The sequence below is a fragment of the Lactuca sativa genome, chromosome 5, assembly GCF_002870075.4.
Source record: "Lactuca sativa cultivar Salinas chromosome 5, Lsat_Salinas_v11, whole genome shotgun sequence".
NCBI classification, from domain to species: Eukaryota; Viridiplantae; Streptophyta; class Magnoliopsida; order Asterales; family Asteraceae; genus Lactuca; species Lactuca sativa.
Window position 1 is genome coordinate 264,843,405 of NC_056627.2, and position 21,199 is coordinate 264,864,603.

General features: G+C 36.6%; 2 protein-coding genes and 1 pseudogene across 2 annotated transcripts; all 3 read right to left on the minus strand.

Annotated features, from left to right (window-relative positions):
* Window positions 1-8,585: 8,585 nt before the first annotated feature.
* On the minus strand, window positions 8,586-10,798 carry LOC111878027 (pentatricopeptide repeat-containing protein At2g15630, mitochondrial). The gene has a single exon (XM_023874545.3). The coding sequence runs from the start codon at window positions 10,567-10,569 to the stop codon at window positions 8,650-8,652; it is 1,920 nt and encodes a 639-aa protein (XP_023730313.1). The 5' UTR covers window positions 10,570-10,798; the 3' UTR covers window positions 8,586-8,649.
* Window positions 10,799-11,295: 497 nt separating this feature from the next.
* On the minus strand, window positions 11,296-18,483 carry LOC111878518 (leucine-rich repeat extensin-like protein 4; annotated as a pseudogene).
* Window positions 18,484-18,747: 264 nt separating this feature from the next.
* Window positions 18,748-20,769, minus strand: LOC111878036 (protein JINGUBANG). Its single transcript, XM_023874557.3, has one exon. It carries the CDS (start codon window positions 20,549-20,551, stop codon window positions 19,208-19,210), a length of 1,344 nt encoding a protein of 447 aa, XP_023730325.1. The 5' UTR covers window positions 20,552-20,769; the 3' UTR covers window positions 18,748-19,207.
* Between the last annotated feature and the right edge of the window lie 430 nt (window positions 20,770-21,199).

The following is a 21,199-nucleotide window of genomic DNA, read 5'->3' on the forward strand; positions in this document are numbered from 1 at the left end:
TCGAGGAGGTGAGTATCTTAGTTCAGAGTTCCTCGACTATCTTAGGGAATGTGGGATTGTCTCACAATTGACACCTCCCAGGACACCACAGTTGAATGGTGTGGCTGAGAGACGTAATCGAACCTTGTTGGATATGGTTCGTTCCATGATGAGTCGAGCTACGCTACCAATCTCATTCTAGGGGTATGCCTTAGAGACTGCCGCCCATATTCTTAATCTTGTCCCTACAAAGAAAGTTGCCAAAACTCCTCATGAGATGTGGACTGGCAAAGTACCTAAGCTAGACCACATCAAGATTTGGGGTTGTGAGGCTTTCGTGAGACGCGAGACTCATGATAAGCTCGAACCTCGAAGCGAGAGGTGTATTTTCATCGGCTACCCACAGCAATCCTTTGGTTATCTCTTCTACAGACCAAGTGACAATGTGGTCTTTGTAGCAAGAAGAGGAGTCTTTCGAGAGAGAGAATTTATAAGCCAAGGAGACAGTGGGAGGCAAATTGATCTTGAAGAAATTCAAGAATCAAGCGGTGAAGGAACTTCGAACACTAGCCCTCAACTTGAGGAGGAAACTCCTGTTGAGCCAGTTGATGTGCCTGTACCTCTGAGGCGTTCCACGAGAGTTAGGAATGCACCTGAGCATTACTATGGTTTCCATATTACTGCGGAAGGTGAGACACTTATTAGTGATGAGACACTAGTAGGTATGGATGAACCTAACAGCTACACGGAAGCCATGGTAGGCCCTGAGGCTGCTAAATGGAAAGAGGCCATGGATAGCGAGATACAATCCATGTATGACAATCAAGTTTGGAACTTGGTTGAGAATGTACCAGGTCGTAAGACTGTAGGGTGCAAATGGGTCTTCAAGAAGAAGACCGACATGGATGGTAAAGTACACACTTATAAGGCGAGACTGGTTGCAAAGGGCTTCTCTCAAATTCCTGGAGTGGACTATGATGAGACCTTTTCTCCAGTAGCCAAGATTAAGTCTATTTGGGTTCTGTTAGCCGTAGCTGCATTTCATGACTATGAAATATGGCAAATGGATGTCAAAACCGCTTTCCTTAATGGAAAGTTGGCTGAAGATGTTTACATGAGTCAGCCAGAGGGTTTTGTCAGCGACGAGTACCCTAATAGAGTGTGTAAACTCGAGAAATCCATTTATGGATTGAAACAGGCACCTCGCAGGTGGAATCTTTGCTTTGATGAGAAAGTCAAGGAATTTGGCTTTTCGAGGAGTGAAGATGAATCTTGCGTCTATATCAAGGCTAGTGGGAGCATAGTCAGTTTTTTGGTACTGTATGTGGATGACATACTACTCATAGGAAATGACATCCCAACCCTGCAGGAAGTAAAGTCCTGGCTTGGGAAGTGTTTCGCTATGAAGGACCTTGGTGAAGCTGCCTATATCCTAGGGATAAAGATTTTGAGAAACAGGAGTAAAAGACTAATTGGACTTAGTCAAAGTACCTACTTGGACAAAGTGTTGAAAAGATTCAACATGCATAACTCCAAGAAAGGTGAGTTACCCATTCAGTGTAACGCTAGATTGAGTAAGACACAAAGCCCTAGTACTGAGGCTGAGATAGCATAAATGAGTCGATTTCCTTATGCTTCAGTTGTAGGATCGATCACGTATGCTATGACGTGTACTCGACCTGATGTAGCCTTTGCTTTGAGCATGGTTAGCAGGTATCAGGCGAACCCTGGAAAGGAACACTGGACTGCGGTAAAGAATATCCTCAAGTACCTGCGAAGGACTAAGGACTGGGTCCTTACCTTCGGTGGGAGTGATGACTTGAGAGTTGTAGGGTATAGTGATGCTAGCTTCCAGACTGATAGGGATAATTTCCGCTCTCAGTCAGGCTGGGTCTTTACCCTAAACGGAGGAGCAATTTCTTGGAAGAGTTCCAAGCAGGAGACAGTGGCTGATTCCACTTGTGAATCAGAGTATATAGCAGCAAGCGAGGCAGCAAAGGAGGCGATATGGCTAAAGAACTTCATCGGAGACCTTGGAGTTGTACCAGCTATAAAAGAGCCAATGGAGATTTTCTGTGACAGCAATAGTGCGGTTGCCTTAGCAAAGGAACCCAGGGATCACGGGAGATCCAGACACATCGACATAAAATACCATTTTATCAGACATCGGATAGAAGAAGGACTCCTTGTGGCGAAGAGGGTATCATCGGATGAGAACCCAGCAGATCTCCTCACGAAGGGACTGGCTCGGGTTAAGCATCTCCAGCATGCTCGGAGCATAGGGCTGAAGGATGATATTAGATTTAGTAGTTAGATAACCCAGAAATTTGTAAAGTGTAATTGACATTAGATGATGAATAAAAAGTGTTTTATTTATGAGTAAAGTGTTGCTATCTCTTGTCGATCGTTTACTATATTTCTTTTGCATGTTTTGACTTCCAAAATAATTTTGTTTGGTATAACATATTATTCAAACCTCCACAGTCGGTCATATGTCGGAAGTAGGTATGAATCAAGACTGTCATGATGGGTTGTAGAAGTCTAAGGTGTTGGACAAGGCTACAACAATCATGAGTGCTCATAAGTTCTGAGTATTGGACTCAACCCACGCTCACTGGAATCACTTCATGGAATTTTATCTCGAGTGATCATGAGACGGTAATATCATATAAGTCTTCAAACCTAGAGATATGATTTGTTACTTATGAGTTGGTTATGCATTGATTGTACGTAAACGCATTGGTAACTCGATGTTATAAAACGTGCCTTTGTGTGTAATTCAATGAGTGGTAGAACAAACATATGAGTCGAAGTTTATCTGTTCCTTCTTGGATTAGAAGCTGATATCTGGGCCCCTTGATGATTTTGTTTTGACCTATGTACCGGGCCCGGTTAGAACTAAATTGATGTGTTCAGTTGAGTTCTATGTCAAACAAATCGGAAATTGGGAAACAAATGCTGGACAATAAGCAAGACAATGTTCCATGTATTTGTCCGGCTGATATCTAGAACAGAGGATTATATGATCACTTATCTAAATGGCGCGTTCTAGTTCAACAGAGTTTAAAGAGCTACGATTGCTGATCGGTTCCTGAAGTTATACTTGCAAATATAGTTACTAGACTTATCCAAGTGGGAGACTGTTGGATATAGTGTCTAAGTCCATAACTATATTTGGTATATACTTGACCCGACTCGGCATGGTCCATTTGGGTTGCACTTCACCCGAACAATTTATGGATAATATTTGAGAATAGTACAAGTTATGATTTATTAATATATTATAAGTTCTAATATATTAATATAAGATCATATTATTTAATTAGTAGTGATCTATAATTAATCTAGGATTAATTTAGTGATCAAAGATATTACTAATTAAATATGGGCTTCTATATTTATATAGTGTGGGCTTATGCTTATTTGGAATGGGCTAGGCTTGGATGGAGAAGTCCATGGATACTCCATGGAGCTTTAACCCATGGATCTCATGGAAATGAAGAGACATGGGTATTAGGGTTTACATGGATGTAACCCTAATCCACCACACTATATAAAGGAGGCGTTGGCTTTTGAAATCATACTATTTGACACATGTTGAGGTGAGGGCCGATTTCAAGAGAAGTGTGACTATTCTCTCAAAGTTCCAAGTTTGTGGTGATTTGTGACTTTCATTTGAGGCATCCACATTATTGGTGCTAGGCTCTAAAACTCCAAGGAATCAACTACAACTACAAGGTAAGTGTTTCTACTAGCTTTATTTGATTCAAGTTCCCCATGCCATGCTAGTTAGGATATAAGCCTTGGAAAAATAATTATTTGCATGTATCTTAGACAACATAGATCCAAGGTTTATTAGGGTTGCATGTACACTTAGGAAGTGTTAGAATGCTCAAAACCCATCATTAACAAGTGACTTAATGCATACATGTGACCAAAAATCCCATAAAGCTCGCACCTTTATGCCATAGGAGTCCATAACAAACTCAGATCTAAAAGAATAGGTCCTTAAAACTATCCAACTCCTCAAACCAACTCAAAATGCGACCAAAAGCATAAATACAAAGAAATGAAGAGACCTAATCATGTAGAAGACAAGGTCTGAACTTGATACCTCAATAAGCTTGCAACAAGGGTGATGATTCTGGATCTATAACCTTCTCACCAATCAAAGTACCTTCCAATTTCTATACTTCCTTCACAAGGAGCAAAACAACCACCAAAATCTTCTTAAGAACTCAAATGCACAACAATGGAGGCTAAGGGACGACTTTTAGGGGTTTGGAGGCTTAGAGGTTGGTAAAGAGGCCTGACCTAATGACTTAAGGTGTTTATATAGGGTGTAACACCCTAAAATTAGGTTTTCTTAATCCCTTCGTACGCCCCTCGTAATCCTCGTACGCCCAACGTACGAGGCCTCGCACTCCCGATCCACCCTTTGCAGTATGCTAAGCATACACCAAATTACGCCTCGCATAAAGACTTCACACTAGTACGCCTCGCGTACTACCTATGTCCGCCCCACGTACTAAGGTTTTTCCTTAAACCCTAAATTCATCTGAATGTCATAACTTCTTCATTATAAACCGGATTTTGACGATCCTTATATCCATGAAAATGTAACGAGAAGCTCTACGCTTTAATCAACTCATACCTACCATAAAATTTCCCGAGAAAACCCAATTTTCCATAAAAGCCCGACCTGACACTTTACCCAAAATACCCCTTGGCTCCAAAACACAAATCGAACATCTGAATCATCTAAATTACATCACCCACCTCCAAATGAGTAACGATTCGGGACATGGCATTACAGATGATATGTAATAGAAAAATTAACACGATTACATGAAACATAAACAAATTACACCAGCAAAAAAATGGACCACCACTCACAAGCATCTATTTATTTGCTAAATATTATTATATCAAAATGGACACAAATAATTCTACAACCTTAATGATGTTTTATTCTTTATAAAATTAGATATCAAATAAAGGCTAGGTTTGATGTTTGCCTTCTTCTACGTCAGCTAGGAATCACATTATAAACATTATATTAGAATGTACATGTAGATGGATATGATTAAAGATACATGCCCTCGTATCGAATTAAACAAGATCCTCACAAGTCGTTAGTGATATATATTTATGACTGCATGTATGGTTTCATGTTTGCCTTCTTCTACGTCAGCTAGGAATCACATTATAAACATTATATTAGAATGTACATGTAGATGGATGTGATTAAAGATACATGCCCTCGTATCGAATTAAACAAGATCCTCACAAGTCGTTAGTGATATATATTTATGACTGCATGTATGCATGGTTGAACGGTATATTAGGAACAAACAAATTATTAAGATTTGTGAAGCAAAAGTATATCACAAATGGTTGTGAAGAACTATTAGTTAAGGGTCGGAGAAACTATCTTAAATTGTATACATGAAGATTTATATAATATTGCTAAAGATTATTGATTTGCTTTATGCAACTATCATAAATTGTATACACGAAGATTTATATGATATTTCTAAAGATTACGATTTGTTTTATGTCATTTAAGGATCCTTGCTAATTCGCAAGCAACTTTTAGCATAACATGTAGTCATATTTATTTGCGTTTGTGGATCATCACTTGAGAAACATGAATGCATTGCAAGTAAGTAATCAATAAACCTTTGTTTTTTAGTACATTTAACCATTGTAAATGTTACTCAAACATTATGAGGAGTAGGTTTTAGCCTTTTAGATTGTTTTGTTTTGTTATTGTAGGTTGATAAGGTTAGAATACTATTTTATCGACTCAAAACTGAAGTAGCATTAACTAAAACTGAAGTAATGTTAACTGAAATGATCCACCGTGAACATAATGATGGTGTGTTTTGGTTTCAAGTTGGAATATATGAGCTACATTTTGGACGTACAGAGTTTTGCCTTATCTCCGTTTTACAGTTTGGTAATGTTACATGGGTGATGAGGATGTTATTTGCAACTTTAAGATGTGGTGCTTTCCGAGTTTGATCCTATAAATATCTTGTATATTAATATTTACTTGGGTTGTTTAAAAACTCAAGGTTTTACAAAATTTCAGATGAAGATATTGTCCGTGTATGTCTTATTTGCATGTTGCAACATGGTTTTATGGAAGATCAAAGTAATTAGTTGGTCAAACCATGGACCCTTTTGGCGGCAAACTCTTTAGATGCATGGAACATGTATTATTTTCATAAAATAATATGTTGTTTTACATTTTTATGTTTTATAATAAAGAACTCTTTGTTGTATAGGCATCTATGAGATTATATATATGGAAAATTACAAATAGTGAGACAAAATCAACCATTGGTACGAGGGAGGGAGGGAGGAATATATATATATATATATATATATATATATATATATATATATATATATATATATATATATATATATATATATATAGAGAGAGAGAGAGAGAGAGAGAGAGAGAGAGAGAGTTAGGTTTATATATAAACCTTAATTATTGTGTGAGTGTGTGAACCAATGATAATTTAGAAAAAGAAATAAATGATTAATTAATCAAATAAGGTTTCCTTTTATCTACCCAAATTAAAATAGTGATATATATGGAAGCAATTCAACAGACGTTTCAAATTGATATTCTTTAAATTGCTCTTAAAGAATGTCTGATACACACTTATCATTCATGTCTTATTCTTCAATATACGTTAGTTTTAAACTTGTAATTCATGTTATATATTCTTCAAGAATTTTAGTTATAAACTTGTAATTCATGTTTGATTCTTGAAAACTGAATTCTAATTCTTCAAGAATATCATATAGTTATATTTACCAGATTTTGATGATCATGACAACATTCTTTTCACATAAATTCTTAAAGAATTTCCTACATTCATCATTTTGTGATGTATTACTACTATATAAATGGATAAAAAAAAAATTAACAACCATTCTCAAAAATTATTATTAAAACCATCGTTATACCTATATATTTGAAAACCATTATTTTTAAATCAATTATTAGAAAAAAGAAAGGTTATACATTCTTAAAGTAATATATGCGCTTTAAAAAAACATAATATATTCTCAAAGAATTTACTACATTAAAAGAATTTACTCAAATCTTGAAATGCATTTTTCATCGCATACTAAGGTTTACTGAGTTTTCATTGAGATTTTGGTTTATTATCTGTAACTGATGTATGTATTGGAATAATCACAATTGTTAACTCCTAAATTCTCTCTACTTTAATGTGTATTAATCAAATTGTCCATTCTAATTACTATTTTTAATTTTTTTATTAAAAAGAAACGTTATATATATATATATATATATATATATATATATATATATATATATATATATATATATATATATATATATATATATAATACCAACGAAATACACATGTGTTCAAATAAAATTTTTTGGTAAACGGTTTAACCACCTTAGCTAAACGGAAAAATGACCTAAAAGTGTAATAAAGCTTCCAAAATGTTTAAAAAATACAATTGTTTTTTTAGTACAAAAAATATCATTGAAGTATATCATTTGTAGATAGAATACTAGCAAAGTACACATTTTAGTACAAAAAAAGTCATTGAAGTTTCCAAAATATTCAAAAAATATCTTTGTTTTTTCATAGCACCTTTTATTCACTGTCGTACCGGTTCACACCAGTTGTGCACTCTCTTTCATTCCCTCACTCAATCAGTTTGTATCTAAATACAATCACAGAAAACCACATAACTAAAAATCCATCAACTAGGATTGAAAAAAATTGCACAACTGTTGTGAACTGATATAACAGTGCATGATCTCTGATGATTGTGTTCTATATAATCTTACAACAACAAAGTTAACAAAAAATACGATATTTTTTTTAACATTTTGTAAACTTCGTTACACTTTTAAATCATTTTTCTATTTACCTGAAGTAATTGGGTATCATAAGGTTATATTTAAATGCATGTATACTTCGTTGGTATTCAGCATAAAAATAGTAACTTTAATGGTATTTTTTGTACTAATAAACAACGATATTTTTTAAACATTTAATAATCGGGTAACCTAATGGTTACCTACAATAGCCGGTTTAATGGTATTTTATGTAATAAAAAAAACAATGGTATTTTTTGTACATTGTGAAAACTTCGTTACCTTTTTAAGTTATTTTCCCAAAAAAAATATTATACCATTTAATGCATTAGTATGTTGGCATGCAAGTTGGGTCAAATAAGTCAAGAAGGAAATGTTGATAAGGTTGAAGACAAAGAGGTTGATAAGGTTGAGGATGGGAAGAAGGTAGGTATCAGTCTATCACATACACTAATTTAATATACTATTATGTTGACATGCATGCTAGCCCAAATAAGGAAGGTGACAATAACCAGTCAGAAGCAAATGATGAATATGTTGAGGATCTAAAAGGTTAATCTGATCATATGCAAATGTGGAATGAAATATTCCCAAACCCATGACAGATATCCATCAATTCAAGTGTATGTCTTGTACCAAAATAACATGTGATCCTTCTCTTCTTGAATGACTAAAGAGTTTCAAATAAAAGTGATTGCGACACCTCTTAAACAAGGATACCTTAAAAAAAAGGACCCAACAGTCATTTTAAGTAAAAAGCACTATGAGAAACGTGTCAAATACAATCAAAGATCATTTTCAAGAAACTTATCAACACTTTCCATCCCTTCAATCAAAGAAATAATGGTATTATCATCAGGGGTAATACCTTTACTAACCATTTCTTTATAAAGCTTTTCTGCATAATGTCCCTCATTATTTTTACATAATCCTTGAATAAGAGCAGTGTAGGTTAGCAATGTGGGATTAAAACCTTTACTTACCATAACATCCCTAATCTTTAAAGCCTCCTTCATATCACCTCTCCTACTATACCCACTAATCAGAGTATTAAAACTAATATAATCTCCCTCAATCCCTCTTCTCTTCATTTCCTCAAAAACCCTAATAGCTTCTTCAACTCTTCCCTCCCTACAATGCCCCTGCATTAACGTATTGTAGGTCACTTCATCAGGACAAACTTTCACCCTATCCATTTCCTTTAAATAAAAAACAGCCCTTTCCATGTTTTTATTAGCACAGTGTCCATCAATCAATGAATTAAACATCATAACATCTGGTAAAACACCTCTCTCGATAATCTTGGAAAATAAATTATCAGCTTCTGTCATTCTGTTTCGTTTGTTTAATACTTTTATAAGAGAAGTGTAGGTCACATGTGTAGGGTTTATACCTTTAGTTATCATCTCATCATGGAGAGCAAAAGCCTTTTGTGCATTCCCAGATCTACAATACCCATTGATCAATATGTTGTAAGTAATCGCATCTGGGATTAATTTTGAAATTCTCATTTCCTCCAGCATATCTTCGGCTTCTGACTCTTTACCTTCAAACAGCAATGCATGAATCAATGAATTGTATGTAGATACAGATGGTTGTATGCCCTTTTTCACCATTTCATCTTTATAATGAAATGCCATTTCAAGATTCTCTTTATTGCAATATGCATCTATCAATGTGTTGTAAGTTACTGCAGTTGGCACTAAACCGATTTCCTCCATTTTACTCATAAGTTCAGATGCATCATTGAATCTTTCTTCTTTACACATACAGCTTACAAGTGCTCCATAACTATATGTGTCTGGCTGAATGCCTTTAGCTTTCATCCTGTTGAATACCCTCTTAGCACCATCAAGATCCTTTTTTGCACAATACCCATTGATTATTGTGTTATAGGTAACCACATTTGGTTTCAACCCTAAGGTTTCCATGTTTGCAATGAACTCCTTTGCCTTCTTCATCTTCCCTTCTTTACACAACAAGTTAACCATTATGTTATAAGTGTACACAGTCGGATTAATCTTCAATCTGAACATCTCAGCAAACAAAACCCATGTAGAATGTGTATGGTTTGATCTAATAAACAAGCTTAGCATGTTGTTACAAGTTTCAATCTTTGGTAATACCCCTTTACGTTTCATCAAGTAAAACCACTTGAACGCCTCATCAGGTCTCTTCAATTCACAGAAGCCCTTGATCCACAAATCAAAGACTATCGTACTCGATATACCTAGCCTTTCACGGGCGGCAACTAACCCGTTAAAGACATCGTTATAGCTAAACCTACGAGAACTGATTAGAGTTTTGATAAATTGTAAAGATGATTTAGGTGAGGGGAGCTGACAGATAATGGCGATTGATAGACAATAGGATTCGATATCTGTATTATTTGGGTTAAGATACTCGGTGAATTGAAGGACGAGGGTGGGAGATGTGCGGAGGTTGTAGAGGGCGGTGGAGATTGTGGTGGGTGTAAGGGTGTCTGATATCTGTTCGATGAAATGCCACTGAGAAGAAGAGATAGATTTCTGAAGAGACTGCGGGGTTACAGGTGGGATGTGTGGTGTTTTAGCGATCGGAGATTTGGTTTGACAGATAGAAAGTGAGGAGAAGGGGAAGGCGTACTGACCTTGAGTAGTGCCGAAAATGGTGGTCGAATTGAGGTGTTTTAATACTATGAGATCAAAAGACTTGCAGGGTTTCATGACGTGACGCCGGAAGCTTTCTTCTCATGTGCAAAGAGAGGGCGAAGGGAGATTTTGTTAAGGGTGGTAACTGTTAAGCATCTGGTGTTCTTCTGTTGCGGCGGCTTCAATGTCGCCGACGAAGAAAACTGTGTTTAAACCCCAAAAACTAAGGTTATACCAACTTACCCCTTATAGTTTGTGTTTTTATGCGAATAACCTGTATCTACGATTGTATTTTATAGCTAGCAATATAATAAGCTACTAGCAAAGTAGCAATATAATAAGATAGTAGATTATGACCCTACAATAAATGTAAAAATTAATCCTAATAACTAATCAATGTTTACAAAAAAATTATTAATTTACGAGGATAGATATTTTATTTGTAAAATTATAATGATTAGTTAAAATTAATATATCTGATCGACGTTCTGTATGTATGGATATTTGATATAACATAAGTGTACAATAGTTAATTTAAACTAATCATGCAAAATGTTTCGAAGATACGAATGTTGTTTAAAAATTGTAATCTTAACCATATATATGCGTGTTAATATTGATTCTTGTAATTGTGATTTACTCGGTATAGACAACATCAACACCAATTTTTTTTTTTTTTTATTTTGCTAAGGTTTTTTTTCATTTAATAGTACTTATTATATGTACTACTTTTCCTCTAAAACCTGAAAGAAAAATCTAAGTAAAATAATGACTATAAACAATAATTACTTAAAATTTACATCAAGAGACATTCAAACGATAACTAATTCCAACACTTGAAAAGGCTTCAGCATCATCAGCTAAATTGTCGGGTAGAAACTATAAAAAGTAGCAAAAATGTTGGAAAAAAACTAAAAATTAACATTTTTAGCATTCTTTAGAAGATAAGATACTATATAATGGATAATAATAATGTAGAGTGAGTACCTTCTTTGCCAACTTTCTCCATAGCGTTAGCAATAAGTTCACCGATCTCCCTTTCTCTACACATACACACTCTTCTTTGAGCTTTTTCTGTTCATAAACGATAACCGAATGATCATTTATTGTTTATATAATATCACTGTCATGAAATATGGATGCAAAACATATGTTTCTTCCATCATGCTGATTAAATCTACAAATTTGATTCATATAGAAAAGAATGAAAGAAGCATCCCGGTTTTCAGATATTGTTATTTTCCATGTTTAATAAACATTTGAATGAAAGCACATTAATATATTCTGGTTAGGAAGGATAGAGTCATGGTAAAATTGAGAGGTATGATTGGTACCTCCAAGACATCACTCCAGCTTGAGTGGGCTAGGAGGAGTGAGTTGTTTATATAGCTTCACTAACCCGCTTCATCCTCTCTCTCTCTTTCTCTCTCTCTCTCTCTCTCCTCTTGTACCATGTGTCTTAAAACTTATACCTTAGTTTTTTTGTGTTTTTTTTTAAATTGAGTGGGTTGAAAAAGATAAGGTTTCTATGTGTTATGGGTTGGAAAAGATGGAAGAGAGAGGAGAGGGAAAAGCTGATATGGTAGTGGGTTCATGAATGATGGTTTCCATATTGATAGGTAATCGTAAAAGCCAGATAATATAATGAGTAATTCCGTTACAGAGACATGTTTGTGAGACATGGAACAGAACATAATGGAAATTTAATACGATTTTTATGTTATATATTGCAATTTAAATTATAAAGATAATCTTTCACATATCTTTGTTTAGTTATTATTATGTAATTTAAAAAGGTTTATATTGCAACTTTTATACTAATGTCTTATCTTATTGCTGAGAAAACCTATAATATGTAATAGATAAATTAGAATACAATTTTTCACAAAAAAAAAAAAAAAAAAAAAAAAAAAAAAACCCTACTAAGTAACCAAAAGTAATCAATCATAAACGTTTTCCAATAAGGATTATCGAGGTAATTTATTTACATGGTATACTAAAACTTTGTATTTTCTTTGTTATCGAGACTAAAAGATGTTTTATAATATTAAAAGGGGATCGGTGAATAACTCCTTTCTGAAAGCCCAATTTGTGTTTTTATAAAAAGATGTTTTTTACAATAAATCAAAACAAATATCACTACTGAGTTTTGCTGAGTTGTAGGATATGTGGATCACTCATTGGTATAAAGGTTTGAATTTTATCTTTAAATCCAGGAAGGGATCAAATGGGTAAAGCATTATAGACATTGACTCGGGTATATCTTTCATTCACCATTTCGTAAGCCACAAAAAAATCATTGACTAAACACATATATAAAAAACGTAGAAATAAAAAATAAAATCGACATATACAAATTTACCACCTAGTGGACATATCTTCCAAATCGAAACAATGGATGGGAGGTAGTGGTGCTATTGTGTCCATCTTTTTGCTCTTGGATGCCTATCACTTAAAAAATCAAAATTAACAATATAGATCATAAGAAGAAAAATCAAAGCAGATTTAGAAAACGTAATCTTATCGATCTAAACTTAAATCGAAAGGTTTTATAGATTGAAACTTCATAGTTAAAACAAAATAAAATAAATATGATCTAAAACTTAACCAAAATCGGTCTAAAGTACGATCAAATTAAAGTAGAATCCAAATAAAATTTATCTCTATATCATTCCTAATAAGGAGAAAGTGTATGGATACTGGTAATAAGGGGTGCGGTGCGGTATTTTTTTCATTTTATTTTTGGTGAGATTTCATTGTCATTAATAAAATTCCTAATTTAATTCCTTTTATTTTTGGTGAGACTTAATTGTCATTAATAGAATTTCTAATTTAATTAATTTTACTTTTGATGAGATTTAATTGTCATCAATAGACTTCCTAATTTAAAACATAATATACGTTTTATAAATTTGGTGGATAAAAATAAAATGATTGACAAATATGATGTCAACAAATAATCCAATGGTGGAAAATATATGATTGAATTGCAATCAATGGCTCTGATTTCTTCAATTTAAAATTAAATGTTCTCTTTTAATAATGTTTAGAGATTGGGGTATTCTTCGATTGTTGATTATACTTGTGTTCTCAATTTAGAATTAAAGGTTCAACAACTCTCTTATTCTTCTTAATCCCTCCTCCCATTTCTTCTTCTTTCTTCTCTGCAGCCATCATGCTCTCAAAACCAAAACCAGATACCCTTTTATTCTTCTTTTTCTTCCATTTGGGTATTCTTCGATTGTTAATTATACTTGTGTTCTCAATTCTACTTACAAATGCCGCTTGTTCTAGCTCTGATCGCGATTCGCTACTGTCATTCGCCGCCAACTTCCCCACCCTTAATTGGACTGCCACCGTTGATTGTTGTTCATGGGATGGAATTGATTGTGATGATATAGTGAATTGGGCGGTGAAGTTATTGTTACCTGACAGAGGTCTTCGTGGTGTAATCCTTTATTCTGTTTAATCTCTCAACACTCTCTCCCTCCTAAACCTGTCGTTTAATTTCCTATCTGGTGTAACAACCCAAAATACGACCCAAAAAAATTTTGTTTTAATGCTACAAAAAATCACGTCATCCAATGTTATATATAACAAGAACCATGGAATGAGTACTCAAAAGTCATAGTAACTGTGTCAAAACAAAATTGTATCAATCATAACACAATGTCTAAATAAAACTCCCAGGATAAAACTAAAGTTGTGGTGGGTGCGATGCCATCAACCCGAGCTCTTCCCTTTGCTAGCGGAAGTACCTGAAACCAAAACTGAAACTGTAAGCACGAAGCTTAGTGAGCTCCCCCAAACTACCACATACCATACAATAACACATAAACAACTATTGGGCCTTGCCCACTGTATCAGACCGAGGTCCGGAAACTACATCAGACCGAAGTCCGGAAACTAGGGATGTCAAAAATCCCCGTGGGACCCCGATACCGTACGGGACTAATTTTTAAAAAAATTCGGGAGCAGGAGCGGGAGCGGGAGCGGGGGCGATATTAACTCCCGTTTATTTTCGGGACCGGGAGCGGGAGTGAGTATTACCATCTCGTACTCCCGCGGGGGCCCCGTTTATATTTAAATAAAAAATATATATTTAATTTAAAATAAGAAATTTTGGCAATTAGGGCTTGAGTGCTTGAGCTTGACCGCAGAGGCGCAGACCCCTTGACACGGCTTGAACTTTTTTGTGTTCCAAGTTCCAACTTTCGTCAATACACAACACAATACTCAATTATAGAATTACTCCATAACTCGATTAGACGATTACTCCTTATACGAATGAAGAATTGAAGTCTGAAGAGTGAAGCTGTGACCGAGTTCCGACCGAGAGCGACAATCCGAGTTTCGACTTCCGACCGACGAATGAAGAATTGAAATCGGAAGAGTGAAGACGAGGCAACGATTAGCGAGCAAGGTAGTGTGTCCTTTCTTCCCGACTCCCGTAGGCAACGAAACGAGGCAGCGTCGCAGGCTTGCAGCGACCCTCTTTTGCATTCCATTTTCCACGCAAGGTAATGTTTACCCTTTTGCATTCCAGTTTCTCAATCTCAAGTTTAACTCTGTTAAAGATCAATTGACTATTTGATAAATAACTCACAAATGTCTCAAGTTCTGCATTCCAGTTTCTCAATCTCATGCATTCCGGTTTCTCAATCTCAAGTTCAAAAACCTGTATGACTGTATCCAATATCTGAACCTTAGGGCTTAGGGCAGAAAAAATATGCTTGCAAAGTTGCACTGTTGGTTTAATCCAGATTAAACCACTACCTTAGGGGATGAAACCGGAGATTTGAAATTGGTTCCAATGATTTTAAGTTATTCATCTTCAAATTCTGATACAAAAAATTATTCTTACATTAATGACTAAATAATTATTTAAATAAATAAATGTTTATACGAGAAATATTTGAAATTGCCCCTGTGATTATGATGAGATTTGCATGCTCCACATAACATGTTTGGAAACATATTTCCTTTTGTTTGTGAACCTTGTTTTGACTTTTTGAGATCAAATGCAATGGAGTTTATTTATATAGTAATATGAAGTGCATAACTCCACAAGACGATGTTTGTGAGTGAAACCGGGGGAACCGGGGGAACGGGGGCAGGACCGGGGGCTATGTAAACGAGGGAACCGGAGGCGGGAGCGGGAGCGGGGGGCAACAATTGATTTCGGGGGCGGGGGCGGGGGCACCTATTCCCACTCCCGTTTGCCCCCGTTGACATCCCTACTGGAAACTGCATCGGACCGAAGTCCGAAACTAACTGCATCAGACCAAAATCCAGAACTGACCGGGATCGTGTCCCCTGCATCGGACCGAAGTCTGGAAACTGACTGAGCATAACGTAGCATGGCATAAACATATCAACTAGCATAAACACATATACTACATACTGCATCGGACCGAAGTCTGGAACACATAACACAAAGACATGCTTGAATCACAAAGACATCAAGCACACTAAACTACTATATCGGACCAAAGTCCGGAACTACTGCTAACTAGACCGGGCGGCATTGTGGTCGTAGACCCGTTCCTACTGGAAGGAAAACTCACCTCGTAATGTTGGCTGCCGAGATGCTAAATCTGAAAATGCCTGACCGCTATTCCGGAACTCCCCGGCTACAAATCCCATAAGCACTAAATCAAATACTGATAACTAATCTCAGGGTAGAATGACTATTTACCCCTGGGCAAGTCAAAGTCAACTTTCTGGTCAAAGTCAACTTCCTGTTGACCAGACTCGCCGAGTTGGGCCGTCAACTCGTCGAGTCCCTATCATCCATTCTAGTCCTCTACCCGCTTCTACTCGTCGAGTTTGGCAAAAACTCGACGAGTTCTTCCTCGATGCTAACATCGAGTCTAACTTCATCCGACTCGCTTAGTTGTATGAACAACTCGTCGGGTTCTCCTTCAGCATATGAACATGTCCAGTCTGTGACTCGCCGAGTCGTATGAACAACTCGTCGAGTTGAAGAACAACTCGTCGAGTCCCAAGCATGCTATTACTATACAGTCGATTCTAATCGATTTCAGTGTTTCCAAAACATAGATCTGAGCTTCTAGGACTGGTTTTACACATAAAGTTTCCAACTTTACGTGCATGCACAAGGGTATGAGGCTAAAATATCCAAACTCATCAAATACTAAGCACTTAGGGTTTGGAACAAGGCCAAGATTGCATAAAGGTGGCTATAATGAGCTCCTGGAGTTCAAGAGAGGCTAGATCTGAAGTATAACTCAATCATAAGGCTTTATTACAAAGGATTTGGGGTTTTGAGCTTAATATCAACAATTTAGGGACAAACTAGATCTATTAGATCAATAAGCAAGATGGAGACTTTATTACCAGAAAAGATGACCACAAAGGAGTGTGTTCCGGATCTACTTCTTCTTCCTTGAACTCTTCAACCTTCTCCTTCTTCTACTTGCTCCAAAATGCACCAAAAGTTCCTTCACAAGGCAACAATCACTCACACCCTCTCTAAGGAGGCTAGGGTTTGATAAGAAATGTTCTGAGGGTGATGGAGGCAAGGTTGGGGCGCATAAATGTGTTTAAATAAGGTGCATACCCTTAAAATTAGGGCTTCATCTAGACAGGCGGACTCGCCGAGTCCCAGCATATGGACTCGTCGAGTAGCCAATTCCATTTGCGTGATCATCCCGTTTCTACTCGACGAGTCGGGATACAGACTCGTCGAGTACCCCTTAAGAATTGAAAATACTTATTTAAATTACATACCATAAAATGGGGCGCTACATCTGGACCCCTCCCCGATTGACCTTTTTCCTATATGAACAACCTCTGCATCATTGATGTGAGTTACAATAGGTTTTCTGGACAGTTACTGGACATCTTGCCTCCTACAATCCAATCGCTAAATTTCTCTAGTAATTGTTTCAATTGCACGATTCAAGATGCGTTTCTCCAGGCCATAACAAGCCTGATTGCTCTCAATATCAGCAACAATACCTTCACCGACGTCATTCCTTCCTCTATAAGCGACAACTCGACAGGATTAGTGATTCTCGATTCCTTGATGGATATAACCTCTTAATTGGTTGTTCAAGAACATGATTTCTTTCAATCCTGAACTAGAATACCCGAAGCTAATCGAAATGTCACCTGTCAACTTGTTATTGGCTAAATTGATTACTAAAGCAGGGGAATTGCCTAGACTTTGTGGGATTTGACCTTCGAAATTGTTGTTATTGAGTAGAATTGCGTCAAGATTCTTTCGTGAATACAAGGTTTGGAATGGGTCCTGAAAAAAGATTGAATCTAAGGTCTAGATAAACGAGATTTGGGATTTGGAGATTTATGGTAGGGAAAGGTCCGGATAATTGGTTATTGTTGAGGTCAAGTTCAATGAGGGCAAAAAGGTCTTTTAAGCTATCTGGGATAGTTCTTATGAGACTATTGTTGTTAAGGTGGAGGAGAGTCATGTCTTTGCGGAGGGAAAGTTCTTTTACGAGAATACCCTCGAGACCACCATGGTTAAGGTCTATCCCTGTAATTGATGAATCTTGACAGAAAACTCCTTTGTAGTCACAAACATTTGACCCGACCCATGAGTTCAAGATTCCTTTAGGGTCATCTTTGATGGTTGACTTCCATGATTGGAGGGCAATGTAAGCATTGTTGAGAGTCGATGTGTTTGACCACCCATTTATGGTGGTTCTTCTACCACCAACAAAACCTCTGGCGTCGTCGTGAACTGCAAGCAGATGGAGTAAAGAAAGTAATAAAAGTTTAGTTTTTTCCTCCATTTCTTTGGAATTGTTGTTGGAGTTGGGTGTGTGTTTCTACATAAATTTATTGGGGAAGATGATGGGGGTTTAACCACTAGAGAATTCAAAGTAGAAGAAGTGGAAGCATTATCAACACCTTAACACAAGAATCTTGTATCCTTACATGGTTACTGTGTACACGAAGGGTATTCCATTTACAGTGATAAGAACGTCTCTAGGGTTTACCAGATAAGTTAGATAGGTTAGACAGTTTCAAAAATAATAATGGTTAAATTGTACATAAAATTAATATAATGGTTTTTTTTTTAAGAACTCGTGTATAATACATAGAGATTTTGTATGGTTTTCCCTTAATAAAAGTTAATTCAATATATTGAAATTATAACTGAAAATTATCAAATAACTTTTGGTCAAAAGTTAGAGGTACAAGTCTCATTGAGACCAAAAGATATAGATTTTTGAATAAAATAATATGTATGCATAGGTAACATCGATCTAAATTAAAATAAAATTAATATAGTAAAAGAAGCACTTTATACATCTATTTACATATTTCCATGTCGGAGATAGTGTAATCTGTTAGACGATCTGTTATGTTAAACACAGAGATTTGTATAAAGAATTTGCATCAAGCCACAACATTGTCTTGCCAATATATGCCAACGTGTACATCTATACAAATCAATACGTCACACATATACATATACATACACCAATACATATATATAACTTAAATTCAAATTCATACCCTCCATTCATTCCCAAAAATCTGGACTCTTTATGAAAAGACGGTCATCAATCTTTCCATCTTCATCACCACACGGGACCACATGCCTTTTCTTCTTCAATTATTTTAGCCAAAATTCATCCTTCGCTTCTCGAGTGACCCCACATACCCATCTCCGCAACCAGGCGGCGGCGCGTCTACTCAACTCCATGTTGTATATGTCTTACTTCATCCATGGCTTCTCCGCCACCCGCCATAGCTTCACTGACTTATCTAAACTACCGCTATACACCATCCATTCCCGGACACCTCCATCATCGTTTTCTGGGTGCTCCTGAACCGCTAAACATTTGACGGGACCACTATGGCCGGTTAGGACGGAGAGGCAGGAGTGGAAACCACCGACCTCCCTCCGCCAGACGCAGATGCTCTTGTCCGCCGACCCACTAAACAACAAGCTTCCTGCGCCGGCGAGACAAAGAACTGCTTGCCTGTGTCCTCTGATAACTCCGCCGTGTACCAAAGCGTGCTTTCTACGTTCCCAGAAATTCACCAACCCATCTGAAGTTCCGGCGTACACCACGGCTTCCACCATGTTCACCGCCACCGATGTCACGGCGGTTTCTTGGTCTAGTAACGTGTAAACCAACATATGCTTTGTATCCTTACCTACCAACTCCCTCCTCCATACCTTCACGGATCCGTCTGCTGATCCGGTGAAAACCAAACCGTCGAAACCGGCAACCACCGAGTTAATGGCGTCGTCGTGGGCTTTTACCGATTCCAAACACTTTGAATCTGAAAGTCTCCATACTTTAAACGTTTTATCCCAAGAACCTGAATATAGTAACCCGTGTTCCTCATCCAAACTCAGGCAAGCAACAGCGTCGAAATGCTTGATCCATGGAACATTCCGGTGACGCCGGACTTCGACATAGTTACCGGGATTCAAGGAGCTTTTGATGAAATCCACTGTAGTTGGTAAACTCCCAACCCGTTTGTGCGCCTTCCTCTTCGAATCTGAATACTTCCATACTCGAATTTTACCATCTTGATGACCTGTAAAAATCCTATCCCGGGAGACAACAATGGATTTCACCAATCCACTGCTGGATTTAAATCCAGAAAATTCAGTTAAGTTCCTCCAAACCCGGATATTTTTCGAATCCGAACCTGTATACAGCAAATCTCCAGAAGAAGCTAACGAATAAACATGCCCCTCTTCACGTACCAAAGACCCAACCAACCCCGTTAACTGAGTGTCGCCGGGAGCATTCATAAACGGAAGGTTCCATGGCGATTTTGAAAACGGCGAGGTCTGGTGGAACGGCGACATGAAATAATTAGCAGGAGAAGTATTCGGAGACAAAGCCGATGGACTAACTGGAAACGAAACGTTGCTATGGTGGTGGTGTGAACTGCTACTGGTACTGGCCTCTTGTTGTTCATCACCGGCGGTGTGTATAATGTTAGGTTCAGAGCTGTGGAAAAGCACTCCGAGCTTTGTTCGCCGGTGGGAAGAGTTATCCTCCGGTAACAATGGAACACGCATCTTCTCCTTTACCATGTTAAGTCGTCGAAATCAAGAAATGACGTCTGGATTCCTTGAATGATCGAATTTCAAGAAAGATTGAATGATTGATAGTGTTTACTGGTAGAAAGATAAAATTGAAACAGTCGAAGTGAAAAGAGAAAAGTAAACAGCTATTTATAGAACATTGTAGGCGTTCAGAATCCGCGTGTCTTAACTTGGATTGAACTTCTTCTTCACTACAACATTTCTAGATGCGTAAAGTCTTTTGAAATACGTTACTTTCTCTTTTCAAAGAAATAGAATTTTGAATACTAACACATGTTCTTTTAATATTAAATATTTTTATGTAAATATTTTACTTATGTTTATGTTAAATAATTACCAATACGCAAATCAATAAAGTTATTAAAAAGATACGGGCTATAAAAAGGAACATAGTTAACACTTTCCAACAATAAATTGTATTAATTACTACCTTTAATCTAATTTAAATCTCTAGCATCTACCTTTTTGTACTTTCGTACTAAATTTCTAGTTGGTCTCACTAACTTTTGAAAAAGTTAATTATATTATAAACGTTTTTTATTGGAATTATGTGTTGGTTTCAAATTACTAATATGATGACGTGTTATATATATGATGAGGTGTGTTGTGAGTTATGCCATGTTTACCCCTAGCTTT